General features: G+C 34.8%; 2 protein-coding genes and 1 pseudogene across 3 annotated transcripts; 2 read left to right on the top strand and 1 right to left on the bottom strand.

The window, feature by feature from the left end:
• Window positions 1-851: 851 nt before the first annotated feature.
• On the top strand, window positions 852-13,381 carry LOC122281347 (post-GPI attachment to proteins factor 3). Of its 2 annotated transcripts, XM_043092754.1 has the most exons (6): window positions 852-1,117; window positions 1,239-1,333; window positions 10,040-10,301; window positions 10,392-10,588; window positions 12,307-12,494; window positions 12,904-13,381. In XM_043092754.1, exons 2-6 carry the CDS (start codon window positions 1,239-1,241, stop codon window positions 13,188-13,190), a joined length of 1,029 nt encoding a protein of 342 aa, XP_042948688.1. In that variant the 5' UTR covers window positions 852-1,117; the 3' UTR covers window positions 13,191-13,381. The 2 variants fall into 2 exon arrangements, with proteins under 2 accessions (XP_042948688.1, XP_042948689.1); XM_043092755.1 differs by lacking the exons at window positions 852-1,117; window positions 1,239-1,333 and adding an exon at window positions 6,095-6,118.
• Window positions 2,367-3,334, bottom strand: LOC122280525 (annotated as a pseudogene).
• Window positions 13,382-17,234: 3,853 nt separating the features above from the next.
• LOC122280613 (elongation factor 2-like) lies at window positions 17,235-21,591 on the top strand. Its single transcript, XM_043091581.1, has 4 exons — window positions 17,235-17,393; window positions 18,269-18,323; window positions 18,422-18,509; window positions 18,842-21,591. Exons 2-4 carry the CDS (start codon window positions 18,321-18,323, stop codon window positions 21,280-21,282), a joined length of 2,532 nt encoding a protein of 843 aa, XP_042947515.1. The 5' UTR covers window positions 17,235-17,393; window positions 18,269-18,320; the 3' UTR covers window positions 21,283-21,591.
• The last annotated feature ends 4,222 nt before the right edge of the window (window positions 21,592-25,813 follow it).

Below are 25,813 nucleotides of genomic sequence, written 5' to 3' on the forward strand. Positions count from 1 at the left end.
CTTTTATCTCATTACATCTCATCTTATCTCATTTATATAATGAAACGAGGTCTAAGTTTCGTTAAAAAAAAGGTAATTACATTTAATATCTTTATTCATTAACACGAATGGATTTTATAAAAGAGATTTAGATAAAATTAAATATTATTTTAATTATTGAAAGATCTTGAGTGAAAATACAAAAGAGTCCTACTATTAAAGAAAATTTAGACATGGTTTAGGGAAGTTTTGGCAAGTGAGATGAGACAAAATTCTCGTCTTATCTCATTTTATCATTACAATTTTTTAAAATTTTTATATAAAATATAATAGACGATTCAATTTTTTTAAAATCTTAATTCAACATTTTCAACTATCAAAATAATAATATTATTAAAATATAATATTTTAAACTATCATTTAAAATAAAAAAATTCTCTTAATATGCAAATCTGACATTAGATAGTAAAATTATCTTAACAAATCTTATTTCAACTCATTTAATTATTATAATTTTTTCAAATTTTAAAATAAAATATAATAAGTAATTTAATTTTTTTAATTTTAAAATAAAAATAATATTTTAATAATATTTTATAAAATTTTTAACTTTCCTTCTATCTCATTTCAACTCATATTTCTAACAGAGCTTAAATCCCTGTTTGAAATCAAAATTAATTTCACTTCATCTAATCTAATCATTATATAAATTTTCTTAAATTTTTATATAAAATATAATCAATAATTTATTTTTTTAATTTTAAAATAATAATATTATTAAAAATAAATATTTTAATAAATTTTAAACTATCATATTAATTCATCTTATCTTTAACTCATTATAAAAATATAGAACGGCCCATTATTTGGACCGGTCAGAGGTTTCCGCGTTACCCACCTTATTACGAGGAGGCGGAGAAAAATGGGTGAGGTCCGAACACACCCTTTATCTGCTTGCAGAACCTCACTGTCTGGTGGAATGCTCTTCCCTCTTTTTGACTCCAATTTTCACTCCCTCGCTTTGGCCTCGTTCTCCATTGTCTAGTGGAAATCAAATCTGCTTTGAAGTATTTCTCTCGCTCGCCCACACCACACTCCAAAAAGAGGGAAAAGAAGAATTAAAGATTAGCTTTAAAAGGTTATGATGCTGTGATATAAAAAGTGCACTTTAGTCAAGATCTGCCGCTATCATAATATAGACCTTAAAGCTTGTTCATGATCTAATTCTAACCTTGTGTTTTGATTCATTTTTCAAACAGATGATGGATCGCTATTTGATTTCTTTCGTTGCGGTGCTTTCATGTCTTCTTGGGGGTTTAGATGCCAGTGCCGGTGATGTTGATCCCCATTATAGGTAATTTTGTTTCTATTTTATCCTAATATTTCTTTGAAGGAATTATGATGCAAATTGCAATAGGTTTGTTCTTTTCTTTTTTCTGAGTTTCATCAATAAAGATTACATGTCAGGTTATTGCATTAAGACCCCTTTCTTTGGAAAGGTAGAGTTCTTTTTGTGTCCATGTAAAGTAATTATGCCCTTGTTTGTGTGCTTTTCATCCATGCGTGTTTCCTAATGACATTATCCAGATATTGTCAAAGGACAGGGCTGCATGATAAACATAATATTCTCACATGTTCTCATCAATCTTTCATAGACCCAATATAAGCCTATTCAGACTAATTTCTTTGAATAAGTCCGGTTTGCCAACTCCAGCATGAGGAGATCTTTAATAAACTATATTTACTCTTATAGATGATGTGTAATGATTTTGTGCATTATTAATCTATCTATTCACCAAGATAAAAGGCAGCTTCTTGAATTATTTCATGAAACCTCTATGTAAATTTGTCTTAGTTCAATAGTTTTTAATGTTTCTACATTGTTTAGATTTATGCGAGGACCAAAATTTATAACATTGGCCTCTTGACATATTATTACATGTTGGCAATGGTTCAACTAACAGCCTAAATGTAACACACCCTAAATTGCTTGAAGAAAATACACTAAGAATTGCTCACTTCAAGGGTGCACCAATAGAGAAAAGAGGAAGAAGATGAGGATAGAAAAGGAAATAGCCTTTTTTATTCAGATTTTTCATCTCGACACAAATGCCTCCCTCCACTATACTAACACTCCTTTATTAACTCATGGGCCAGAGGCCAACTTAAACAGGACAGTAAAATAAAGACAAGTTCATAACAATCATAACAAGCAGTAAATTGGCCATGGCCTGACTCACATGGACAATGTAAATAAACGAAATGGCCACTGGCCGAAACATGATCTACTGGACTGACTCCAACCAACCTAAGCCCACTATGGTTTCGACCCACTACTGGCACGGTTAACTAAACTGTGACAAACCCTCCCCCTTCAAGCACCTTGCTCACAAGGTGCGGTTATGCTTCAAACCTTCCTTTGTAGCTGAGACAAGCTTCTTACCATCAAATTCTAGAAGTTCTTTCAATGTTTCTCTGTGAAATTTGTCGTCATGGAGGTAAAGAGGCACCTTAATGGGCCTGAAAGGCTTAGAATCAATTGTGACCTTCTTCACTTTGCTATTTGCCCATTTTAGAATTTTAGCATCTGTTATCTCCTTGCTCTCTTTACCTTGTAGCACGATCTCAAGTTTTCTAGGCGTTGGAGCATGGTGAATCTCATGAGTTGCTGCAAAAATGCTAGTATGAACTTTTTAATTCCCTGCACAACATCGTTTCCAGCTACATTAACAAGTGAGAAATTTAATTGCTTCCCAATCACCCAATCACGTATGTGGTCACAAGTAGAACTAGCAGCAGATAATGCACTTGATAGTTTTCTAGCTTTGATAATTGCAGCTTCACATTGTTGAACAATAGTTAAGAATTCTCCCTTCTACCATGCATCATCAACAACAAGCTCGGGGACAGGCTTCACTCCCAAATGTGTTTTCACTGTTGCATGGTTGACATCAAGATACTGGGTTGATGAGTGATTTCCCCAGATAACAACATTTTTAACATCTGAAACTTGAACATTTAGTCCTTTAGAAATATGGCCCAAGGCTCTGTTATGATCGAGTTGTTTCCTTGGGAACCTACCAACCATGACTGCAATGTTAACCCCTGTGCATGCCTCAACAACATCAGTCATAGCAACAACACCTTTAAGTAGAGGAAATGTAGCATCCACCAACTCCATTTTCACTACATTCAATGCATCTGTAGCAGGTTGGATATCAAGTATGTGCAGGATCGCAGGCTGGTTGGGACCCAACATCACTCCCCTAGCAATCATAGGGACAATAGTATATCTGATTTGTCCTGCAGCTCCAGTAATGAAAATGTGAACTGGTTCTTTTGCCATTTGATCAAGGTCAAGGGGACTTGGGTGGGAATCAGTTTCAATGAACAAAGTGGATTGGGAAGAGTAAAAGTAGAGCAGAATAGATAGTAGGCGAGGAGGGAATCTTAGGGCCATTTCATTGTCTTTTCCTCTATCAAAGGACCAATGAGGTGGCAATACATCAAACAAATGAGGAGCAAAAAGGTTCTTATGTGTGAAAAGGGCATGCTTCTCACTATTCTTATTCGGATGCTACGCAGCGACAAAACCACATAAAGGCAGATCATCCACAAGGAGTTCAAGCCAGGAATTATTATTATTTTTTTTTTTTGTAAGTGTTCAAGACAGTAATTATTCTCAACTGCATCCCTAAATTGTTTAACCTTTGCTTCATCAAGATCCAAAGAACAAATGATAGCGTTCTCCACATTTTTTAACTTTATTTGGATTTGGCTGTCACTCATTTCATTTCCACCAAATAACTGAAACACATTCTCAAACCCAAGTAAGATTGAGGATGTGACAATGTCATGACCCTTTATCAAGCATTTCATCAAACAACTTCTTTGCTGTAACCAAATCCCTACACTGAGCCATTTTCACAAGAGAAGTGTACCTTGGGAAACAGAAGCTAAACAAAGGCATGCCTGCAAGTGCAAAGACTGGTGGAACAAGGTTGCCAGTACCCCACTTGATCCAAAGAGCTTTTGCTCATATTCCTGAAGATCCTTCAGCTGAATGGTTAGTGAGGCAACAAGAACAAGGGCACTTTCTTCAAGCACTCTCTGTAATATTACGAGCATTTCTTCAAGTAAGTTTGGTCCCTCAACCTGCTGGAGTAGTGCATTCCTCTGATTCATAATAACCATATCCAAAGCAACAAATGGAAACCACGAAGCCTTCAAGCTGTTACACATCTTGAACCCTGTGCATGCAAAATTCGGCTTCCTGGAGCTGCTATCTCTCTCGAACGCCAACAAGAAGTTCCTACTACCTACATTCTTATCCTTGCCCAAACAATTATTTTCCCTTCAGTTGCGATCGAGAGGGTGTATAATCTGAGTCAGGACTACTAGGGCACCTAAAGAGGCGGGCCTGTGCCTTGTCATACTCCTCCTTCCTCTCTTCTTTTAGTGTCTTTGAATCTACAAGGTTTGAGGGGGAAAGAAGTTTTTTGAGGGGAGCAAGCACAATAAAAGCAGTTGTACACCATAGGTCCTAAAACAGGGCCTCATTCAACTTCATCAATGCCCATAATGCAAGGCTTCGACTCCCATTTGAGCAGAGAAGCATCCGCTTTTCCACCATTGTTGATAGGAACGACAGGAGGTGCTAGGCCATTGCAAGTTGTGCACCTTGCAGTGTGGCTGAGATTGTGGGTTTTAGGATTGAGTACTCGACTAATGGGGACAAATAAAAATGGAGGAAAAAATTGGTTTCTAAGAATGGTTTTTGTAAGGGGTTCAAGATTACAAGATAGGCATGGGAAGGAAAGAAGTGGTTGGTGGATCCTTTGTGCAGGAACAATGAAAAGGGAAGTTGACAGTTTAGTTCGTAGATGTTGTTGTAATACGGTGTCGTATATTTTAGATTGTGCATTGTCGTTTTGGGTTTAGTTTTAATTGGAATGTAAGTAAATAAGTAGAATGTTGTCGTTTAGTCTAGTAGAATAAGTGAAGTCTTGGCGTTTCAATGTAATCTTATAAAACGATGCCATATGAGAAATAAGAAAGTATAAAAACAGAAGGAAAGAAAGAAGGAGACGACGAAGATTTACATAGTTCATATACACTCTCTCTCTCTCTCTCTCTCTCTCTCTCTCTCTCTCTCTCTCTCTCTCTCTCTCTCTCTCTCTTTACTTCTTGGAGATTGACTATCTCGAATAGAGTCATTGATAAGGGCTCATTACAATTGGTATCAGTAGTCATGGCTGAAGGGACGCGATCCTATGCATAGGTGGTAGATTCTTTGAATCATCTTCGGCAACAACAAGATCGACAGCAAAAATAGATTGAAGATACTATTGCTATTTTGGTTCAATAGCAAGAAACTACAAGAATTGATAGGGAGAATCAAGGCGAGATTTTCTGAAGTTATACAGCAGATTTCGTGGATATCAGTTAATGGATCAATGGGTCATGAAGACATGGGCAAAAATACCATTGGAATGCAGAATCTTGAAAGGAACAATGAAGTGCATGAGGGCAGTGATGAAGTGCATTATCGTGAACTAGTCGATAGGGGAATATTTAAAGGCATAAGTTAGAATGTCCAAGGTTTTCTGGTAGAAATCCTTCAACTTGGATGTATAGAGCTAATCAATTTTTTCTATACCACCAAGTGCCACCTAGACAAAGAATCTTTATTGCTTCTTTTCACATGGATGAAGTGGCATTAGTTTGGTCCCTGGATGTGAGGGAAGCAGGAGTTTTTCGTTCTTGGGAAGACTTTACTCAAGCAATACAAGTCAGATTTGGATCATCTCCTTATGATGATCCAATGGAAGCTCTCATGACGTTGAAACAAGTAGGTACTGTTACAGCCTACAATATGGAATTTGAGTTAATTTCAAATAGAATCAGGGGTATTTCTGAGAAGAACAAGCTTAGCTGTTTTCTAAGCAGGTTGAAAGATGAAGTAAGTTTACCTGTGAGGATGCTTAATCCCAAGAATTTGAATGATGTGTTTGGACTAGCTAAGATTCAGGAACAGTATGTTTGGAGCACACGAAAGGCTTGGAAGAGTAGTTCTTATGATGTAGGGGTTAATATGCAGAGGCCAGGCCAAGCTCCATCTATTTTAGGGACTCCTAAGGTACAGCCTGCTCCTAAAGTCTCTCTATTCTTTTTAATAGTTTGTCTATTCTTTTTTTTTTTCTTTGCTTTTTTGTCTCAACCCAAGTTTGTGATTTTCTTAACGTATATTCATTTTATAAATCTTCAATTCTTCATATACACATATACATGATACCCACTTACATATATATATGTATTTATTCTATTAGTTGTTAATTTATATAGACATATAAATATTTATATATAATATATAGTTAATCCCGAAACGGTACACCGGAATGCACCAGTATTGAAATATTCCGTTCCAGTATTTAAACCGGAATGATCACCAGAAAGGAATTTAAAACATTGCCCATTACAGTTTTTCGGAGTGAGGACAGAGGGCCTCAAAAGGTTTTGCGGGCATAGAATAAAAGGGAGTGTGAGAAGTGGAGACACCGAAAATTGACTATACCAGGATCAAACTCCCAAATATGAGAATATGAGAGTGAAGCTTGAGGCTGGAGTAGCAACGGTGCTCTGTTCCAGCTCTGAGAATTTCCCAAAACCGCACGACATCTCATTTTTCTCTCTGTCCCTTCTCTTGCTCTATCTCTCCTTCTTCGGGCTCTATCCCCGATTTGGAACTACCAGTGTTGAGACGAGCGCGGAAATCTCGTGGTTACCTTTGATTGTTTCACCATTAGAAATCCCAATCTGGATATGAGAGAGGCAATTTTGGTTGAAGAGGCGATCTGACCAGGAATCCGCCCTGTTAGTTCTTCCTGCACCGCACAAACCTCGTGCTCCAGATAGCTTAAATTTTCATTGCAGATCTAATAATTTCTGCAGGATAACTTGGCATCTTTCCTGTGTTTGTTCTACTTGCTCCTTGATTTTGTGTAGAGATGCAATAATTTCTTCCATTGGTTGATAGCATAGAGACTAGTGTCTTTCTGATACCAACTTGTAATACAACCCTTATTGCTTGAAGAAAATACACTAATGCTCACTTCGAGGGGAGCACCTCCAGAGAAAAGAGGAAGAAGATGAGGATAGAAAAGGAAAAAGGCTCTTTGATTCAGATTTTGCATATCGATACAAATGCTTCCCTCCACTGCATACACTAACACTCCTCTATTATCATGGGCCAGAGGCCAACTTAAACAGGGCAGTAAAATAAAGACAAGTTCATAACAATCATAACAAGCAGTAAATGGGCCATGGCCTGACTCACATGGACAATGTAAATCAACGAAATGGCCAGCCATGGCCTGACTCACATGGACAATGTAAATCAACGAAATGGCCACTGGCCGAAACATGATCTGCTGGACTGACTCCAACCAACCTAAGCCCACTATGGTTTCGGCCCGCTACTAGCATGGTCAACTGAGCTGTGACACTAACCTATTTGAATCTTTAAAGGAGAGAGCAGGTCCTGGATGGACCTTTACCCCCAAAGCAAGGTATTCAATAATTACACTATGAAGCTTGAAACAAATTCTTGAGTGCAGGGTTAATCGAAAGCTAGGCCCCACCTAAGATATTTAAGAAGTAATTGTAAAAATATCGTAAATAGGGACATCAAACCATGCCTATTGATAACTTATTTTTACAACTTTATAAACGTTGATCATTTATTTTTAAATTTTATTTGCTTACCAAATTGAACAATTTTGTGGTACAGACCATGTGGCAAAACCACATGTAACTGATCTCAAGTAATGGAAGTTACAAGGTAACAATCTCAAACACTTAAAAAATTTACTCTTGCTTAGTGATAAGTTTTTCTATTACTGTATTTCATGAGGAATAGGGTTCAATCTGAATGTCCAGCCTCATTAAATGTTGAACAAAAGAGGGTATTGGAATTTGATTGAAGAAATTTAGAGGGAGAGAAACAATCGAAGATAAGGAGCGCTCAATCGAGGAGCTCAAAAGTCTCTTCTTCAACGTGCTGTTTCTGTGGACAATTGCTATAGATTCCAATGGTCTTAATGTTCAGGACTCTCTTGTATCTATTTCTTCTTCACCTAGCTAGGCACTCACTCTTGTATACATCTTGTGTACTCGGGCTTCGCCTAGACTTTTATTCATATCAACAAAAAAATATACCTACAAAAAAATACCTCTCTTAAAGTAAATACAGCTCAAAAATTAGATACTCATAAAAATATTATTTTATTTTTTAATTTAACAATTGAATTACAATTATTTTTTTCTTAACAATCATATCTCTCCCAAATAAACAAACCAAGCATGCAAGTTTCTTAACTTCTGATACTTGAGGAGAAAAAAACAGTAAGTGGAAGTAGAGAAAGTATATTTTCCAATGTTACCCGAACCAACTAATCGTTGGACTGTTATCTATACTCCCGGTGATGGCCATTGCCAGTCCTCATGAATTACTTGATGGATGAGTAGTCTAGGTTATCTTTAGATTTGTGCAGGTGTGGGTGCTTATTTACTCCAGCCTTGTTCTAATCCTTTATCAAACATTTTGTTGGAACCACTGGCCTTTTCTTTTTTTGTTGTGTCCTTCTCTGAAGCATTTTGTGGGCCTCTTTATTTATTTATTTAAAAAAATTACATTTCAGGGAGGGTGTCAATTTTTTTTTTTTTTAATTTGTGGGGTTTATATTTTTTTTAATTGTTCCATTGTTTCTTTGTTTGTCTTCTAAACCTCTGAAGATTTTCTATTCTTTTGAAGTTGTCTTGTCCCATAAAAGACTAAAAGAAAAATGAGAAGTTCTATGTGAAAACCAGTGTGGAAGACACACTTTCTACACTGCTGATATGGCATGATTAATTTGCAAGAGAAATTTGAATATTTGAATCTTGCAAATCAAATCTTGCCACATCAAAAGTGTGGATGGTGTGACACACCAGCTTGCAAGTAGAATGAAATTGGCTTTAGCTTTCTTGAGCTACTTGTGATTCCTTTTTAAGTTTTCATCGATGTTTGCATGACACTATCTTGTTGCTTTAGGGTTCAGCTAAAGCTAATAACCACTTAGGTTCGCCCTTTGTTCACAGTACTTACAAAAAAAAAAAAAAAGGTTTCACCTTTTGTTTCGAGTTACTCCTATTTCTTGAAACTGGAAACTTTAAGGAAGCAGCATCCTTGATTCGGTCCTGAGCAGTGCAGGTTTCGTTTGAGTAATATATGGGAGATATATCTCTTAACCCGTCATATAGATTTGGTGTCTGCAACCAGATGCAGGAAAGTTATCACATATATTGGATTAAACTTTTGATGGGTCAGAGTCTATTAAATAGCCATAGAAAAGTCAAGAAATGAATCTAGTAAAGATCATCTGACAGACGATTGAATAGGATACATATCGACCTAGTACACGCCTGCTATTGGTTCTCAGCATATTTTTTTTTTCTTTCTACTTCTTTTAAAATTTCATTTGCTAATATATATATATATATATATTTATATAAACTCATTTGCTGACAGTTTTCTGCTCTCTGTTTCCGAGAGACATTTCTTTAAACGCAATAAATCCAAATGATTTGCTAGTCTTTGAGTTGAAACCAGATAGATGGTAATTGAGGTCCTAGGAGATTTCCTATCTGCGTAACCTTGTTCTGATATCCATGTGTAATAAACAGCTTTTAATATTCTTTGGCGTTGTGCCAGTTCTCATATTTCACACAATGTCTACCTTAATTATGGATTTCATCAAATGTAATTATTATTAAAACAAGATCTGATCGGAAATATAGATAAAGAGCTAAAGCGTTTGTATTTCCATTCTTCATATGGATATGTGCTGTGACGTCTCTATAGTTAAGTTTCACAAGTGCCTTGAATATGACCACTTGTCGTTATTTTCTTTTATTAATTTCATTTTATGTTGGTCTTTTCATGACAGTAAATTTGTGCGGATAAAATTTGCCTTTGTTTACCTAATACAATTATCATATTATTTTTTGTTTTGATTTTTAGAGCTTGTGTAAAAACATGTGAAGAAACTGGATGCGTTGGTCAAAGATGCTTTCCAGACTGCAATTTCTCTAAAGAAGGTGTCTCCAGTGATGGTCCATGGTACATGCAAGAACCCCTTTACTTGCAGTGGAAACAAGGGGATTGCCAAAGTGATTGCCGTTACTATTGTATGTTTGACAGAGAGAAAGAAAGAGAAGCATTGGGTGAGGGCCCTGTCAAATACCATGGTAAATGGCCATTTAAGCGTGTGTATGGGATTCAGGTTTGCCTTCTGATAACCTAAACTAAATATTTAATATGGAGTTGGTTTTAGATGCTAATATATTTATATCTTGACATGTTAATCAATCAGGAGCCTGTTTCTGTAGCTTTCTCTGCGCTAAATCTTGCAATGCATTTTCATGGCTGGTTATCCTTTTTCATCCTTCTATACTACAAGTTGCCCCTGAATATGAATAAAAAGGCATACTATGAATTTGCCAGTTTGTGGCATATCTATGGGTTTTTCTCGATGAACTCCTGGTTCTGGAGTGTTGTTTTCCATAGTCGGTAAGTTCTTTGAGTTCTAATTTTGTTTCTTTGTTCTTTTATAAATATAGGCATGTATATGAATGTGTGCATGCTTAAATCTTGGTTTTATACATACACACATTAACAATTAAATTTACACATATACATAAAAACAATTACACATTCAGACCCACATGAATACATGTTTAGTTTGATTTTAGTTTGTGCTCTCCTGCTGCTTAGAAGGTTTATCTGTCTCAATGGCCCTTCAACTAGGATGATGAATAATTGGGGCTATAAGCTGCACAATCTGTCTAGATATTTTGTACTCTTTACCAAGGCTCTCAACTTCAATGCTGGATTGAAACTGGGTTTGTAGAAAACCACACTAACGTGTTTTAAAATTTATGTAACATGTATAAAGACACAGGTCGCTGTTAGTCCCACATAAATCCAATGTGTTTACCCTGTCAAGGCTGCTAGAATGTGTGGACATCACCAGAAGATCGTCATTGTAATTAATGTTGGTAACAATGCAATCAAACATAACACAATTACTAGAAATTTAAATTAGAACGAAACCGGTCAGTGTGAGATGTAGAAACTTTGCTCTATTTTAAGGAAATTCAAGCCCTTTGTAGATGTAAAAGTCCAAAATGGCTCAAAATAGTTGCATGCTAATACGGTTGACCCCAAAGCACCATCAAAGAAATACTTTTCTGCCCAAATATCCTTAAATATATACTTGTACAATATTTAAGTCTCTTTTTACATCTATTTTTTGTATGAGGGATGATACAAATATGTATATTTGTAGCCCTATGGGCTGTTCTAGATTAACAAGAGTGATAGCTGATTTGTTCATATAAACATCATGTCCGTTATTGTCTTGATGGGAGTTAGAGGACAAGCCAGTCACTCTCTGTTTAACAAATTGAAACTGCAGCATATTCTTATGCCCCAACTCACTTTGATCTATATTAGCATAATTATAATAATTTAATTATTAATTGAGTGGTATCAAATCCAGCAACAATAGTTTTTTTACTGCTTCAATTTTTCTTTTTCAAATGACATTTATAACTGTCTGTTTGTTTATACAAAAAAATGTTATGACAGAATACCATAAAAGGGTTTAGATCACATATAAAAGTGTCTGTTCGATGTTTACTAGCTATATAGATTTATATATTTTTCTTAGTAATAATCATTAAAAAGTACTGAAATTTTGATTAATATGAGAAGAAACTCAAGTATATGTGGTCAATTTCTGAGAGTTCCTTGATGAATCACAATCCAATGTCAATTTTATTTACAAATTCAACAAAAAATAAAAAATAAAAAAAATCCAGGAACAGAAACCCTTCTGATGGTGACAGACCACGTACTAAGAACGGAGAAAGCAGATTTGACTTCAATAATGAAGTTTTCAATGCCTTCAAATGTACAAACTTTCCTCCACATTGTCCACCTAAGGCAAAGTGGAGGAGCCTTCCAAATTATAGAAGCTTATCATGTTCTATATGCTAGAAATTTATGGAACCGTTAAAACGTTCATTCTCTGATTGAACTCATAAAATGAGAAACAGTTAGAAACTTTGCTAATTCCCTAGTTCACCCACCACAAGCAAGAAGGTAGCCACTCCGGCAACTGAATGCAGTATTATTGCTTTTTGTATTACTGCCTTTTTCTTTTTAAATTTTCTGCTTACGTTTCATCACACTTCTTATCATTATGGTGTCCCATTTAACTGCAGAGATGTGGAATTGACAGAGAAGCTGGACTACTCTTCTGCAGTGGCATTACTTGGGTACTCCCTTATTCTGGCCATCCTAAGAAGTTTCAATGTGAGGAATGAGGCTACCAGAGTCATGGTTTCTGCTCCACTGCTCGCTTTTGTGACCACCCACATATTGTACCTGAACTTTTATAAACTAGATTACGGTATAATCCCTGTCTTTACATATCCACTATCTGGGCCTGAAGTTATATTTTCATAAAAGATACAAGATTTTGTATGGATTTATCTTCCTACTTTGATTTTAAAAAAATAATCGTAAAAACAAAAATCTTGAACTGAATACCACATATTACGTTGCTCACTTTAATGGTATTTATCCCAGAAGCTGGTTGAGCAAGTTTCTTCTTAGCTGTTTAATTAGCATTGGGCCTGGTGGAATGAGTTTATAATTATGGTGTGATATTTCTGTTTATTCACTGGTGAGGGAATGATAGAGGGAGCATATGAATGAATTACATCTTTTTCATTTTCTTTTCCCAAGTTTTCCTGTAATTAATTAATTAATTTTTTCTCGTGCTATTATGACGACTATATTTCTCCAACATTTGACAGGGTGGAACATGAAAGTTTGTGTTTTCATGGGGGTGACCCAGCTTCTCCTATGGGCAATATGGGCTGGTGTCACACGACATCCTTCTCGCTGGAAGTTGTGGGTGGTGGTTGTAGGTGGTGGCCTTGCAATGCTCCTAGAAATCTTTGATTTCCCTCCATATCAAGGGTTTATGGATGCTCATGCTCTTTGGCATGCCACTACTATTCCCCTAACCTATATTTGGTGGAGTTTCATCCGAGACGATGCTGAGTTTCGAACCTCTACCCTGCATAAAAAGGCAAAATAGTTTGTTTTAAACCGGCAAAACCTTGTAATGCTTCGGCCATGATTGAGGCCTTGTCTCCGTTAATGTTACTTTGTTCCACCTTTAAAGAGGATGCTTGTCTTGAAATCATACCCAGCTGAAAACTCATTTTTATTTGTTGGGATTAGTCCGTATAATGGAACATGAAGTTGAGCAGGGTAGTGATTCAATTATTTTTTTGGATGCTGATAAAACTTCTGGATATTATATTAGGATACATCTCAATGGTGCCAGATGCCATCATCCCCGATTGAGCTGGGTAGAGATGGTGGATTACATGTGCTTCTGCTACTGCTAAGCCTCATCTCTTTTAAGCAGATAAGAGGATTTATTTTTAGGGTTGCCTTTGGATATAAGGATTTGGATTTAGATTTTAATTTGGATTTGGATTTTAAATCAACCATGGTTCTAAATCTAAAATTTTAAAAAGTTTTTCTTCCACCATTCCCCTCCAACAAGCCCTTGTCCATGCAGTATTTTCCTTATTCTTTTTCCACTTTTTTCTATACTAGGTTAGAAAATGTTTGATCTACTACCTTGTGGCCACCAAAAGTGTATGTGTCACACCACCGATCTTCTCAAGCACCGATTGTTAGGAGTATACTGTAGTGTATGTGGAAGGAATTGAAGACAATACAAAGTGTATGTGGAAGGAACTGAAGACAACGAAGGGTCTGGAGCTTGTGATTGAGAAAGAAAGACTTACATTTGGGGAAGTTCATAACACGGAGAGTTTTTGTATCATTGTCATATGGTGTGTTTTGATCGTAAATTTGTATATAAATAGCTGTAAGAATAGAAAGAGATCTATCTTAGAAGTGTATTGTTGTTGTAAGTTATAGAGGAAGGATTTCCCTCAAAATAAATTCATTATAACGTTCTTGATTTAGTTCTTGAGTTGAAGTTCTTATCGTACTTGATTATTTATTTCTTTCATAAACCAGAAAACCCATAATATCGATCTACAAGATGAGCCAAAACGTAGTCTTCTAACAAGCAGTGAGCCTCATGTGCTGTCTAGACTTTTTGAGTCTTACGTGTCGTCGAGATTCTGCAATTTCGATGATCACACTCCTGGTACCCATAGATTTCTTGGCTTTAAATCTTTGAAACTAATTCAATCTCACTTCATTTTCATTGGTGTGTGACCCTCATGTTTTGTTATAGTGTTTGGTATCCTTTGGGTGATCTTGACGTGAAATTTTCATTTTTTGTCTCAACTACTCCACTATATTTCTACTTTTCCCAAACAACAACATGAAGGTAATGGAATTGGAGTTATGCAAAAAGTACCATAATAGATTATTGATGTGTCTTTTTTCTGGTTGTTGTGTAAAAGCGATAACCAATTGTAGAGGTGTACAAGAATTGGTTAGAACCGATGGAGAACCAGTCGGCTGGTAATAGGAAATACAAGAAACTAACGTCAGTTGGTTCGGTCCCAATCTAAACCAAATTCCCAAATCGACTGATAATATATATATATATATATATATTTTAGGTAAAACGGCATCGTTTCACTAAAGTGATTTAAACAGCATCGTTTTATATGTAATATATAAAAATAAAAATAAAAATTGTAAGTGAAACAACGCTGCTATTCGGTTTAATACACCAAACGACGCCGTTTAGATCTAGGGTTTAATAACCTCTCCCCTCCCTCTTCTTCTTCCTGATCCTCTTTCTTTCTTCTCTCTCCTCTCTCACTCCGCAGCCCTCCCCTCTCCTCCTCCTTCACACTGCTTAGCCTATCCCTCATCTCTTCGAGATCTCCCATCCTCGACCTGTCCCTCACCTTTCCGAGCTCTCTCATCTCTCCTCTTTGAAACATCTCTTCAAGCTTTTTGTCGATCACGGTTCACCTCTCTCATTCTCACCTCATCTCTCTTGTTCAACTCTCTTAAAGTTTTGCTATGAATTTATGATTTTGTTGTGAATTTAGAGTTGATTTATTGTGAAGTTTTGAATTTATTGTAAATTTTGGTTGATTTGTTTTGAATTTGTGAAGTTATGGTGTGAATTAGGGGATGGGTTAGCAACCAACGGACCAACCGTTGAACTGATCAGTACCAACAGTAAGATTTTGACCAATTCTTTCTGTCCTTGTCGATCGATTTCAATTGGCACCACCCTCTTAAAAAACTATCGCCATTTTCACCCCAACCATCTGAACTAAAACAAACCACTTTTGACAGTTCCCTCCTTGCTCTACTAAGAAAAATGGGTCCAAGCTTACGGTTCAATGCCTTTTTTTTCTTTTTTCTTTTTAATTAATTAATTAATTATTTATTTCCTCTCCCTTTAAGAGATTGTTATAAGTGTACTGAAGTTTTTTCTGTACGGGCGCACCCCCTCTTATACAACTGAGTTAATTTCAATGTATTGTTTCTTAAAAAGATTTTATATATTTTAAAATTTTGTTTGATTTTAGTGTAAATTTAAGTTAAATCTTAGAGCAATATTACATATAGTTTTTATTTGAAGACTATAATGCATGTTTAGATAATTTTATCTTAAAAATTTTTAAAAATTATAAAAATATCCCTCTTAAAATAATGCATTTTCTTATTTAATAAATGACTAAATAGGGATTGCAAATAGAATTTCTCTAAATCTTAAACAAAGGATTCAAATTTGAAGTACTTAATGTGGCATTTGGATAATAAGTTAAAATGAGATGAGCTAAGATGAAAATTGAATAAAATATAGTTAGAATATTATTTTTTAATATTATTATTATATTAAGAATTAAAATAGTTAAATTATTTATTATATTTTATGTAAAAATTTAAAAAACTATAATAATAAAATGAAACATTTTTACTATCTAAACGAAGCCTTAATTTAAATTTTACATACCCAAATATATCCACGAGGATTGTGTTAGGCGATATTGTTCCAAACAGCTGCCATCGACAGGTCTTAAGTTGCATGGCGATTTTGACTTCAACTTTGTTATTGATTATTCCACATACTCCCCGTCTCGTTTATTTTTATTATTTATATTTTATTTTATTTTTATTTATTAATTTTATTCTTACTAGATTAATTGAATTCTTATATTTATTATTCATATATCATATATTTACTAAAAAAGATTTTTAAAAAAAAAGTAAAAGACATTATATATAATATATAATGTAGAAATGACAATTAGAATTTTTCTTTTCAATTTTCTATATCATATTGTGTGTTGTTTAGATATCCTCCCGCAGTAGAATTTGACCCGTAACCGTGAGGTCCAAGAAATCAAGGAGATAACTGTATACTCTGGATTTCAAGCTAGAATTTGACACGTGGGTTGCAAGAAATGGGAAAAAATAGTAAAATTGAATATAAGAAAAAACAAAAAGCAAATAGTTTGCGTGTTTCAAATCAAGTGCGGGGATGAAGGACACGTGGAGTCTCTCACAATATATATTTAAATTTTAATACGATATATTTAAATATTAGATTGTGTCATATTATTCATTTTAATTTGTTTAATAATTAATTAAAAATATATTAATATAATACGATTCATTTTAACATATTTCATATAAATGATTTGAATTAATCCACATAATTTATTTGATCTGATTAATATAATTTTAAATAGAAATTAAAATCTATATTTATTAATTATCATAATTTTAAATAAGAAATAATATTTACAATTACATAATATAAATTTTGTCAAATCTTTTAAAAAAATAAAGAAATATGAGATTTATATAAAAAATTATTTTTTAATAATAAATTTCATGATTTTTTTTAAAATAAATAGGCAAGATTTATATTTATCAAAACTATATCTAGCATTTATTAAAAAAAATCGCTTATAATGAATTTAATGGGTATTTGACTATTTGAGTATTTGTTACTTAATTCGGAGGAAAATTCCCTCGTGCATACAGATGGGAGAGGAAAAAAAAAAAAAAAAGGAAGAAAGAGAAATTGATTTGGGCTAGAAATGACTAAATTTGGAAGCCCAGCCCGATTAAAAACCCTAAAATCATGGCGTCACGAATCGCATATGCCTCTCAGCGCCTAATATATTCTCTTGTATCCTCTCCTTTCTCTCACCCTCGCTGCCTCACTATCGTAGACGGCTGAGGCTACTCTCTCTCTCTCGCTCTCACCTGTGCGTATTTTCCAAGCAAATTGCTCTAGATTTCTCTTTACTGAAATCCCTGTTTGTCTGAGGTCAGTACTTCGGTTCTTGAATTAGATCAGGCACTTTTTATCTCCTTTTGCACCTCTTTTATGCGAAATATTTCTCAGTTTTTCCCCTGATTGTCAAACTTAGCCTACGATTTTGTGCGTATCGGATTTGTTTGGGAAGATCGTTAGTATTTGAATTTTGTTCTTGTATTCAGCGTTGTGAATTTTCAGCAGAGTAATTTTTCTTTGCTTAGTATAACTGTTTCTCGCTAGGGTCAGCTGGAAAATTTTTGTTATTTTCTTATGATGTGTTTATAGATCGGCTTGCATACTTTTCTTTGAGATGCTGTGGTATGTCAGTTTCGGCATCGGATATAGCTGTGGTTTTGACTCGTGGTAATTTTTATTAGACGCGAGAGTTGTCGATTAGTGAAAATAGTGATCACAGGTTTTATTGTTTGGTTTCCGGCTACTTGTTTGAATGCTATATACTTTCTTACTGAATGCTTTATTTGATTTGAGGAGAACCTATCTTGTTTTGTTTAAATATACGATGACAAGGATTAACTTCTGCGATTAGGTAAATGATTGTTTTTTCTAAACTTAATCCAATTTATTTTTTTGTAAATTTGATACCTGATTTTCAAGTAGTCCTCAAAGTAACCACAGCTTTTAATAGGAATTGATTTTTCAGACAAGTTCTTGATTTTGTTAAAAACTACTAATTTATGGAAAATCTCGGTTTTAAGATTATGAACAGCGAGAGCAAATGTCTAACTGAGTTTACGTTCCATATTTTTCTTGAGAGGAATGTATGAAGAAGTCAAACTGCTTTGGTATGTCTGTTCTGAAGCTTGTTTCCCAGTGCGTGTTCTGCCATTTTTATAAATGCAACGTTTGATTGTTTTGGTGGGCAGGTGCTATTTGATTATTCAAGGTTTTTTGTTTGTCATTTCAAGACTAGTCAAGATGGTAAGTGCCTTTTATCTTAATAATGTTTGTTCGGTTATTAAATTTTCTTTGTATTAACGGTGCATGATCTGAGTGGAGAAATATGTTTACACTTGCAGGTGAAGTTTACGGCTGATGAGCTCCGTAGGATTATGGACTACAAGCACAACATTCGTAATATGTCTGTTATTGCGCATGTGGATCATGGTATGGGATTTTACATATATTTTCTTTGTTCTTGTAGCCTGACCAAAATATTGGGCTTGCGCCATATTCATGGCTACTGAAACACATTGATGGCTCTTGACAAGAGAGAGAGATATGGATGGTTTAAGCTTCTAATTAAAGCCGGGTTTTTTTCACGGGATTTCTCCCTTTTTTTCTTTTTTTATTCGGTCTATTAGACTTGTTTGAGTTGTGCTCATTTCATCATATTAACAATGGTTAATACAACGTGCTATCCTTGTTTATCTGTCATTATATTTCATCTTTAGTTGGCTTGATACAAGTCTTGATGTTCTTATTTGCCTCCTCAACAGGGAAATCTACGCTAACTGATTCTCTTGTGGCTGCTGCTGGTATTATTGCACAAGAAGTTGCGGGTGATGTCCGGATGACAGATACCCGTGCTGATGAGGCAGAACGTGGCATCACAATTAAATCTACTGGTATTTCTCTCTATTATGAGATGACTGATGAGGCTCTGAAGAGCTACAAGGGGGAACGGAATGGGAATGAATACCTCATCAATCTCATTGACTCTCCTGGGCACGTTGACTTCTCATCTGAGGTCACAGCTGCTCTTCGCATTACTGATGGTGCACTTGTGGTTGTTGATTGTGTTGAAGGTGTCTGTGTCCAGACAGAAACCGTGCTCAGACAGGCCTTGGGTGAAAGGATTAGGCCTGTCTTGACTGTTAACAAAATGGACAGGTGTTTCCTTGAGCTCCAGGTTGATGGAGAGGAGGCTTACCAAACATTCCAGAGGGTTATTGAGAATGCAAATGTCATCATGGCCACGTATGAAGATCCCCTCCTCGGTGATGTTCAGGTTTATCCTGAGAAGGGGACGGTTGCCTTCTCCGCTGGTTTGCATGGTTGGGCTTTTACTCTGACCAATTTTGCCAAGATGTATGCCTCCAAATTTGGAGTGGATGAGGCCAAGATGATGGAACGACTCTGGGGTGAAAACTTCTTTGATCCTGCTACAAGGAAATGGACTAGCAAGAACACTGGGTCTCCTACCTGCAAGCGTGGTTTTGTTCAGTTCTGCTATGAACCTATCAAGCAGATAATCAACATTTGCATGAATGATCAGAAGGACAAGCTGTGGCCAATGTTGCAGAAGCTTGGTGTCACCATGAAGTCAGACGAGAAGGATTTAATGGGAAAGCCATTGATGAAACGTGTCATGCAGACCTGGCTGCCAGCTAGTAGTGCCCTGTTGGAAATGATGATATTTCACCTTCCATCTCCTAGCACAGCCCAAAAGTACCGTGTTGAGAACTTGTATGAGGGTCCCCTCGATGATATTTATGCTAATGCGATCAGAAACTGTGATCCCGAGGGCCCTCTAATGCTCTATGTATCAAAAATGATTCCTGCATCTGATAAGGGTAGGTTCTTTGCCTTTGGTCGGGTGTTTGCTGGTAAGGTCTCGACTGGGCTGAAAGTTAGAATCATGGGTCCCAACTTTGTACCCGGGGAAAAGAAGGACTTGTATGTTAAGAGTGTGCAGAGAACTGTTATCTGGATGGGGAAGAAGCAGGAAACAGTAGAGGATGTGCCTTGCGGTAACACGGTCGCCTTGGTTGGGTTGGATCAGTATATCACCAAGAATGCTACTTTGACAAATGAGAAGGAAGTTGATGCGCACCCAATCCGTGCCATGAAGTTCTCTGTATCGCCTGTCGTACGTGTGGCTGTTCAATGCAAGGTTGCATCTGACCTTCCCAAGCTTGTTGAAGGACTGAAACGTTTGGCAAAGTCGGATCCTATGGTCGTCTGTTCTATTGAAGAGTCCGGAGAGCACATAATAGCTGGTGCTGGAGAACTCCACCTTGAGATCTGTTTGAAGGATTTGCAGGATGATTTTATGGGTGGTGCAGAGATTATCAAGTCTGATCCTGTTGTATCCTTCCGTGAGACAGTCCTTGAGAAGTCTTGCCGTACTGTGATGAGCAAGTCACCCAACAAGCACAACCGTTTGTACATGGAAGCACGTCCCTTGGAAGAGGGGCTTGCAGAGGCCATTGATGATGGCCGTATCGGTCCAAGGGATGATCCTAAACTTCGTTCCAAAATCTTGTCTGAGGAGTTTGGTTGGGATAAGGATCTTGCGAAGAAAATTTGGTGTTTTGGCCCGGAGACTACTGGCCCTAATATGGTAGTGGATATGTGTAAGGGAGTTCAGTACCTGAATGAAATTAAGGATTCTGTTGTGGCCGGGTTTCAGTGGGCTTCTAAGGAAGGTGCATTGGCTGAAGAAAACATGAGAGGTATCTGCTTTGAAGTATGTGATGTGGTTCTTCACGCCGATGCCATCCACAGAGGTGGTGGTCAGGTCATTCCAACTGCTAGGAGGGTTATATATGCTTCCCAGATTACTGCCAAACCCAGGCTTCTTGAACCTGTGTACTTGGTGGAGATCCAAGCTCCTGAACAGGCACTCGGTGGTATCTACAGTGTTCTTAACCAGAAACGTGGGCATGTGTTTGAGGAAATCCAGAGGCCTGGTACCCCTCTTTACAACATCAAGGCATACCTTCCTGTCGTTGAATCTTTTGGATTCTCAAGTACGTTGAGGGCTGCAACGTCAGGGCAGGCCTTCCCCCAATGTGTCTTCGATCACTGGGATATGATGTCATCTGATCCATTGGAATCTGGATCACAGGCAGCGCAGCTTGTAACAGACATTCGCAAGAGGAAGGGCTTGAAGGAGCAGATGACCCCACTTTCGGAGTTCGAAGACAAGCTGTAAAATTCAACGGATCGCTATTGGTGAAGTCGTTTTACCGGTGGAGCAAGAAGTTATAAACCTGGTTGAGATTGATTGCAGGGAATCATCCCTCCACAGCCTCCTCCTTGCTCTCTTTCGCTTTAGTTTTTGTGTCCTGTTTTTGAAATATTGTCATAGTAATGTGTCTTATTGGAATCAACCTCCATTGTTATTGTCTAGTCTGGTCTTTAAATATTTCTTTCAAAGGACAGGATTTAATTTCGTATTGAGCTACATTTACTATGTTTTGAACTTTTCCAACTGATGGTTAATTATTTAGTTGCCGTGACATGTGATCGTGTTTTTCTTTTATGCATGTTGGCTATCATTCAGGTTTAAGAATTGAAACGAAATATTTGGATACTGGTGTATTTCGGTGTAATATTTCGAAATTAATTATATATTACATATAAATATTTATTATAATAACTAATAGAATAGAATAAATAAATATATATTTAAATACGTATCATGTATGTGCATACGTATTATATGTATATATATAGAAGAATTGAAAATTTATAAAATGAATATATATTAAAAAAATTAAAAATTTGAGTTAAGACAGAAAAAAAATAAAATGATAGATAAATTATTAAAAATAATGATATTTAAAAAAAAAAAAAAGTAAAATGAGATGATATCTTTAAAGTTATAAAATATATATATATATATATAAATATATATTATATTCTAAAATTAATTAAATATCGTCTAGATTTAAATTTACAAAATGACATTCAAGTATAAAAAAAATTATAAAAATAGTCTAAAATAAAATGGAAACAGAAATGTTAATTCCAACTTAAATGGCCGAAATGGACCGAAAAGGGTCGAAATTTGAAGTGAAATAGAATGATGTAAAATATTATACTAGATACTACATCAGAACGATAAATACCGGCCGTACAGAATGGTTTTAAAAACTTTGCTTCTGCTACCTTGTGGTTGAGATTTGCGACCTTTTTATCTTTCAAATGTTGTCATGGATGTGATCACAATAAACGCTTGGTGGGAGCGGTTACATCCCTTTTTATGTTGTGCCATAGTCCCTTTACATCAGGTTTGCTTCGTGCTGCTGCCTTTTTTAGGTATATTCTTAGAATGTTTTCCTTTCTATAGATGTAAATGCAATTTTTGATTTGGCTTCAGAGCTTTAGATACTTTGTTCTGTTGCAAGTTGGCCGTCAAAAATTGTGGTTTCTCCTATCACAATAAAATGGGATGGGATGGTGAGATTGCGTTGTGGATAATTGAGGAAAAGAAAGAAGTTGGAGAGACAAGGTAGAGGATGTTACAAATTGATGAGGTGGAGTTACAAAGTCTAATTAGTCAATTAATTTATAGTTAGTCTACGTACAGTTCCTATTTGAGGACTGCTCATGTAAACCCATACAGTTATGTTTAAAAAAAAATTAATTACAATAATATCATTTTTAAAATGATGATTTTTCTCCTTTTACTCTCATTCATCAATGGGACTACATAGTCCCTTACTTAGGATTGTAAATAAAATTTTTCATTAATTTAATAACAATTTGGCCTTGAATATCTCTTTTAAGCCTTAACGAAAGCTAATAAAATTAGTCTTTAGCTAGGTCTAGTAAAATATATAAGAGCATTCACATTGGATTTCCTGTAAATTTGGCTAAAAAACACACTTATTAAATTTTACTTATTTTTCAAAAACTTCACACATTTCATTCCTTATCATTTCTCTATTTTATTAAAATAATATTTCTCTATTATTTCTTTATTACTTTTTTCTCTTACTTTCATTTACAAACTTAACTACTAACTCTTTTATCTTTTTCCTCATGTTTTCAACTCTCTCTCTCTACCTAATTTTGTAAACACTTATCCTATTATTTTTTTCCAAGTACAATAATAGTTTTGAAATTATTACGGTATTAAAAATAATATTTTTTTAATATGTGCATTTTCCAGCACGATGGTATTTGTAACGAATAAATAAAAATCAAGATTAAGGTTTTGTTTGAGATGTAACGGTAATAGTTTTTTGATCTTTGTCTAATGATAACATTTTTTATCCTTTATATAATGATAATATTTTTTATCTTGTCTCTGACAGTAATATATATTACCCACGTTGTAACGGTAATATTTTTTGTCATTTCTCTAATAGTAATATTTGTTATCCCATATATAACGATAATAATTTTAAACTTTTTCCTAATGGCCATATTTTCTCTAACGGTAAAATTTTGTATATAAATAAGAGGACTTTTGGTTCCATTCACATCTTCAACAACCTAAGTCTCATTTCATCTTAAGAGAAATTTCATTTCGGCCTCATTTTCCACTCGTTTCTTAAATGGTTCGTTCGTTCTTTCGCAAATTTTTACTTAACTTATCATTTGAAGATGAGTTAGAGGTTATTCTTAATGATGATGACGGATCAACATCGAATTATTATGGCAATTGCCAACGTCGTAAGTATATTCGCTGTGATCATATTTAAGGGTACGAACGTTTATTTCATGACTATTTTGTAGAAGAACCAGTATATCCCTCGAATATAGTTTGAAGGAGATTTCATATGAGTTGTCCTCTATTTCTTCATATTTTAAAAGAGCTAGAGGCTTATGAGCCTTACTTTATCCAAAGAAGAAATAATGCTAGAAAACTCGATCTATCTTCCGTGCAAAATATAACCACTGCACTTAGACTGCTTGTGTATGGAATAATTGTTGATTTTATTGATGAATACATACAGATAAGAGACATCACCACAATGGAGAGCCTAAAAAAATTTGTAATTGCAATTGTAAATATTTTTTATAATGTATTTGCGGCGTCCAAATGTCAATAATATTGCTCGATTGTTTGCTGTTAGTGAATAATGTGGATTCCCAAGAATATTAGGAAACATTGATTGCCTGCATTGGAATTGGAAAAACCATTCTGCTGCCTGGAAAGTACTCCAACCACAGTCGTAAACCAACTATTATATTAGAAGTAGTTGCTTCAAAAGATCTTTAGATATGATATGCAGTTTTTAAATTATCCAGTTTGCATAATGATATCTATTTGCCCAAAGGCTTGCTCTTCTAGTAAGTTGTTCAATCAATGGCAATGACTAAACTATAGGGTGCTACCTTGCCAATGGTATTTATCCAAAGTGGTCAATATTTGTGAAGACTATTTCATCTCTACAAGGGAATAAGAAGAAATATTTTGTAGCAGCACATAAATTAGCAAGAAAGGATGTAGAGCATGTATTTAGGGTCCTTCAACAATGCTTTGCAACTGTTTGTGGACTTGCTCAAATGTTCAAGATTAGGAATCTAACAAATATAATGAAAGCTTGTGTTATTATACATAACATAATCATCAAAGATGAGCGTGATGGTAATCACAGTCCTGAGTTCAAGTATGATCAAGCTGATGATGATCTTCCTCAACTGTCACGCAATCCTACAACCAAACAAATGAAATTCATTTAGGGTTATCATGAAATTAGAGACATTTCGGCACATCATCAGCTCTAATCAATATAATTGAGTATGATAATACTAATTTACTAAAATATAATAACAAGTAATTAGATATTAGAAATAAGTCTAGTGTAAAAATAAATTGTAAATAAGTTAGACAGTATAATATAATAACATATAATATTGTAGTATAATATCATATAATTAGACACTAAAAATAATATGTAATACTATAGTATAAGTCTATTATAAAAATAAGTTAGATATTAGTATAGAAGTAAATTGGCAGTGAAATGATTTAGTTTTAGTTTACAATTTTTTAGAAAAATTGAAACTTGAAAGCCCACAAAAATTCTTTTTAAAAATGGACTAAATATGAAGCTAAAAAATGTCCAAAACTAAAAGTTCAAATCCGAGTCCGCTTCGACAAGTACGAGTTGGAGTTGGAGTCAGAATTCAAAATTGAACTTCAAAATCAAAGTTGGAGTTGTATTTAGGAGAATCCAACTCTCGCTAAGTATATGCTCACCCTTAGTTATTTGTTTTGAAAAAGGCCCCTCAAACCGCTACCTAATTTGCAATTATTCCCAAACTACCAAAAAATTATAATATTCTCCTAAAATTTGACATACTTAACCTTAATAAAGACATTAAACAAATAAAAAAAAACTAGAAAATTATAAAAAAAAAACTAAGAATATACAAAATATGTAAAAGTCCAAAAAACTAAATAAACAAAAATTCAAAACTTATTTCTTAAAAACAAATATAAAAAAAAATGAAAAATTGAAAGCAGGAAAAAAGGGAAAAAAATTATTATTTTTTAAATATTTTTGATTTTTGGATGTTTACTTTTTGTTTAAAAAAATAATACTTTTGAATTTAATAAATGGTATTTTGTCATCTTAATTTCTAAGGGGAACTTTTTATTTTAAAGAGAAAAATCAAGTGCATTTCCTTTGCCTTATATTGGGAATACTGTAATCATTGATACTAATAATTGTTGTATTTTGTGTTCTTTTCTTGGATTGAATGATAGACATATTTTTATATAA

The sequence above is a fragment of the Carya illinoinensis genome, chromosome 11, assembly GCF_018687715.1.
Source record: "Carya illinoinensis cultivar Pawnee chromosome 11, C.illinoinensisPawnee_v1, whole genome shotgun sequence".
Lineage (NCBI taxonomy): Eukaryota > Viridiplantae > Streptophyta > Magnoliopsida > Fagales > Juglandaceae > Carya > Carya illinoinensis.

Excerpts from the sequence above, each read along its gene's own strand:
- LOC122280613 (XM_043091581.1), top strand. Across the intron at positions 18,510-18,841 it reads TATTGCGCATGTGGATCATG|GGAAATCTACGCTAACTGAT; the intron begins GTATGGGATTTT and ends CCTCCTCAACAG.
- LOC122281347 (XM_043092754.1), top strand. The coding sequence starts at position 1,239 with ATGATGGATCGCTATTTGATTTCTTTCGTTGCGGTGCTTTCATGTCTT. Across the intron at positions 1,334-10,039 it reads GATGTTGATCCCCATTATAG|AGCTTGTGTAAAAACATGTG; the intron begins GTAATTTTGTTT and ends TTTGATTTTTAG. Across the intron at positions 10,302-10,391 it reads AGCGTGTGTATGGGATTCAG|GAGCCTGTTTCTGTAGCTTT; the intron begins GTTTGCCTTCTG and ends TTAATCAATCAG.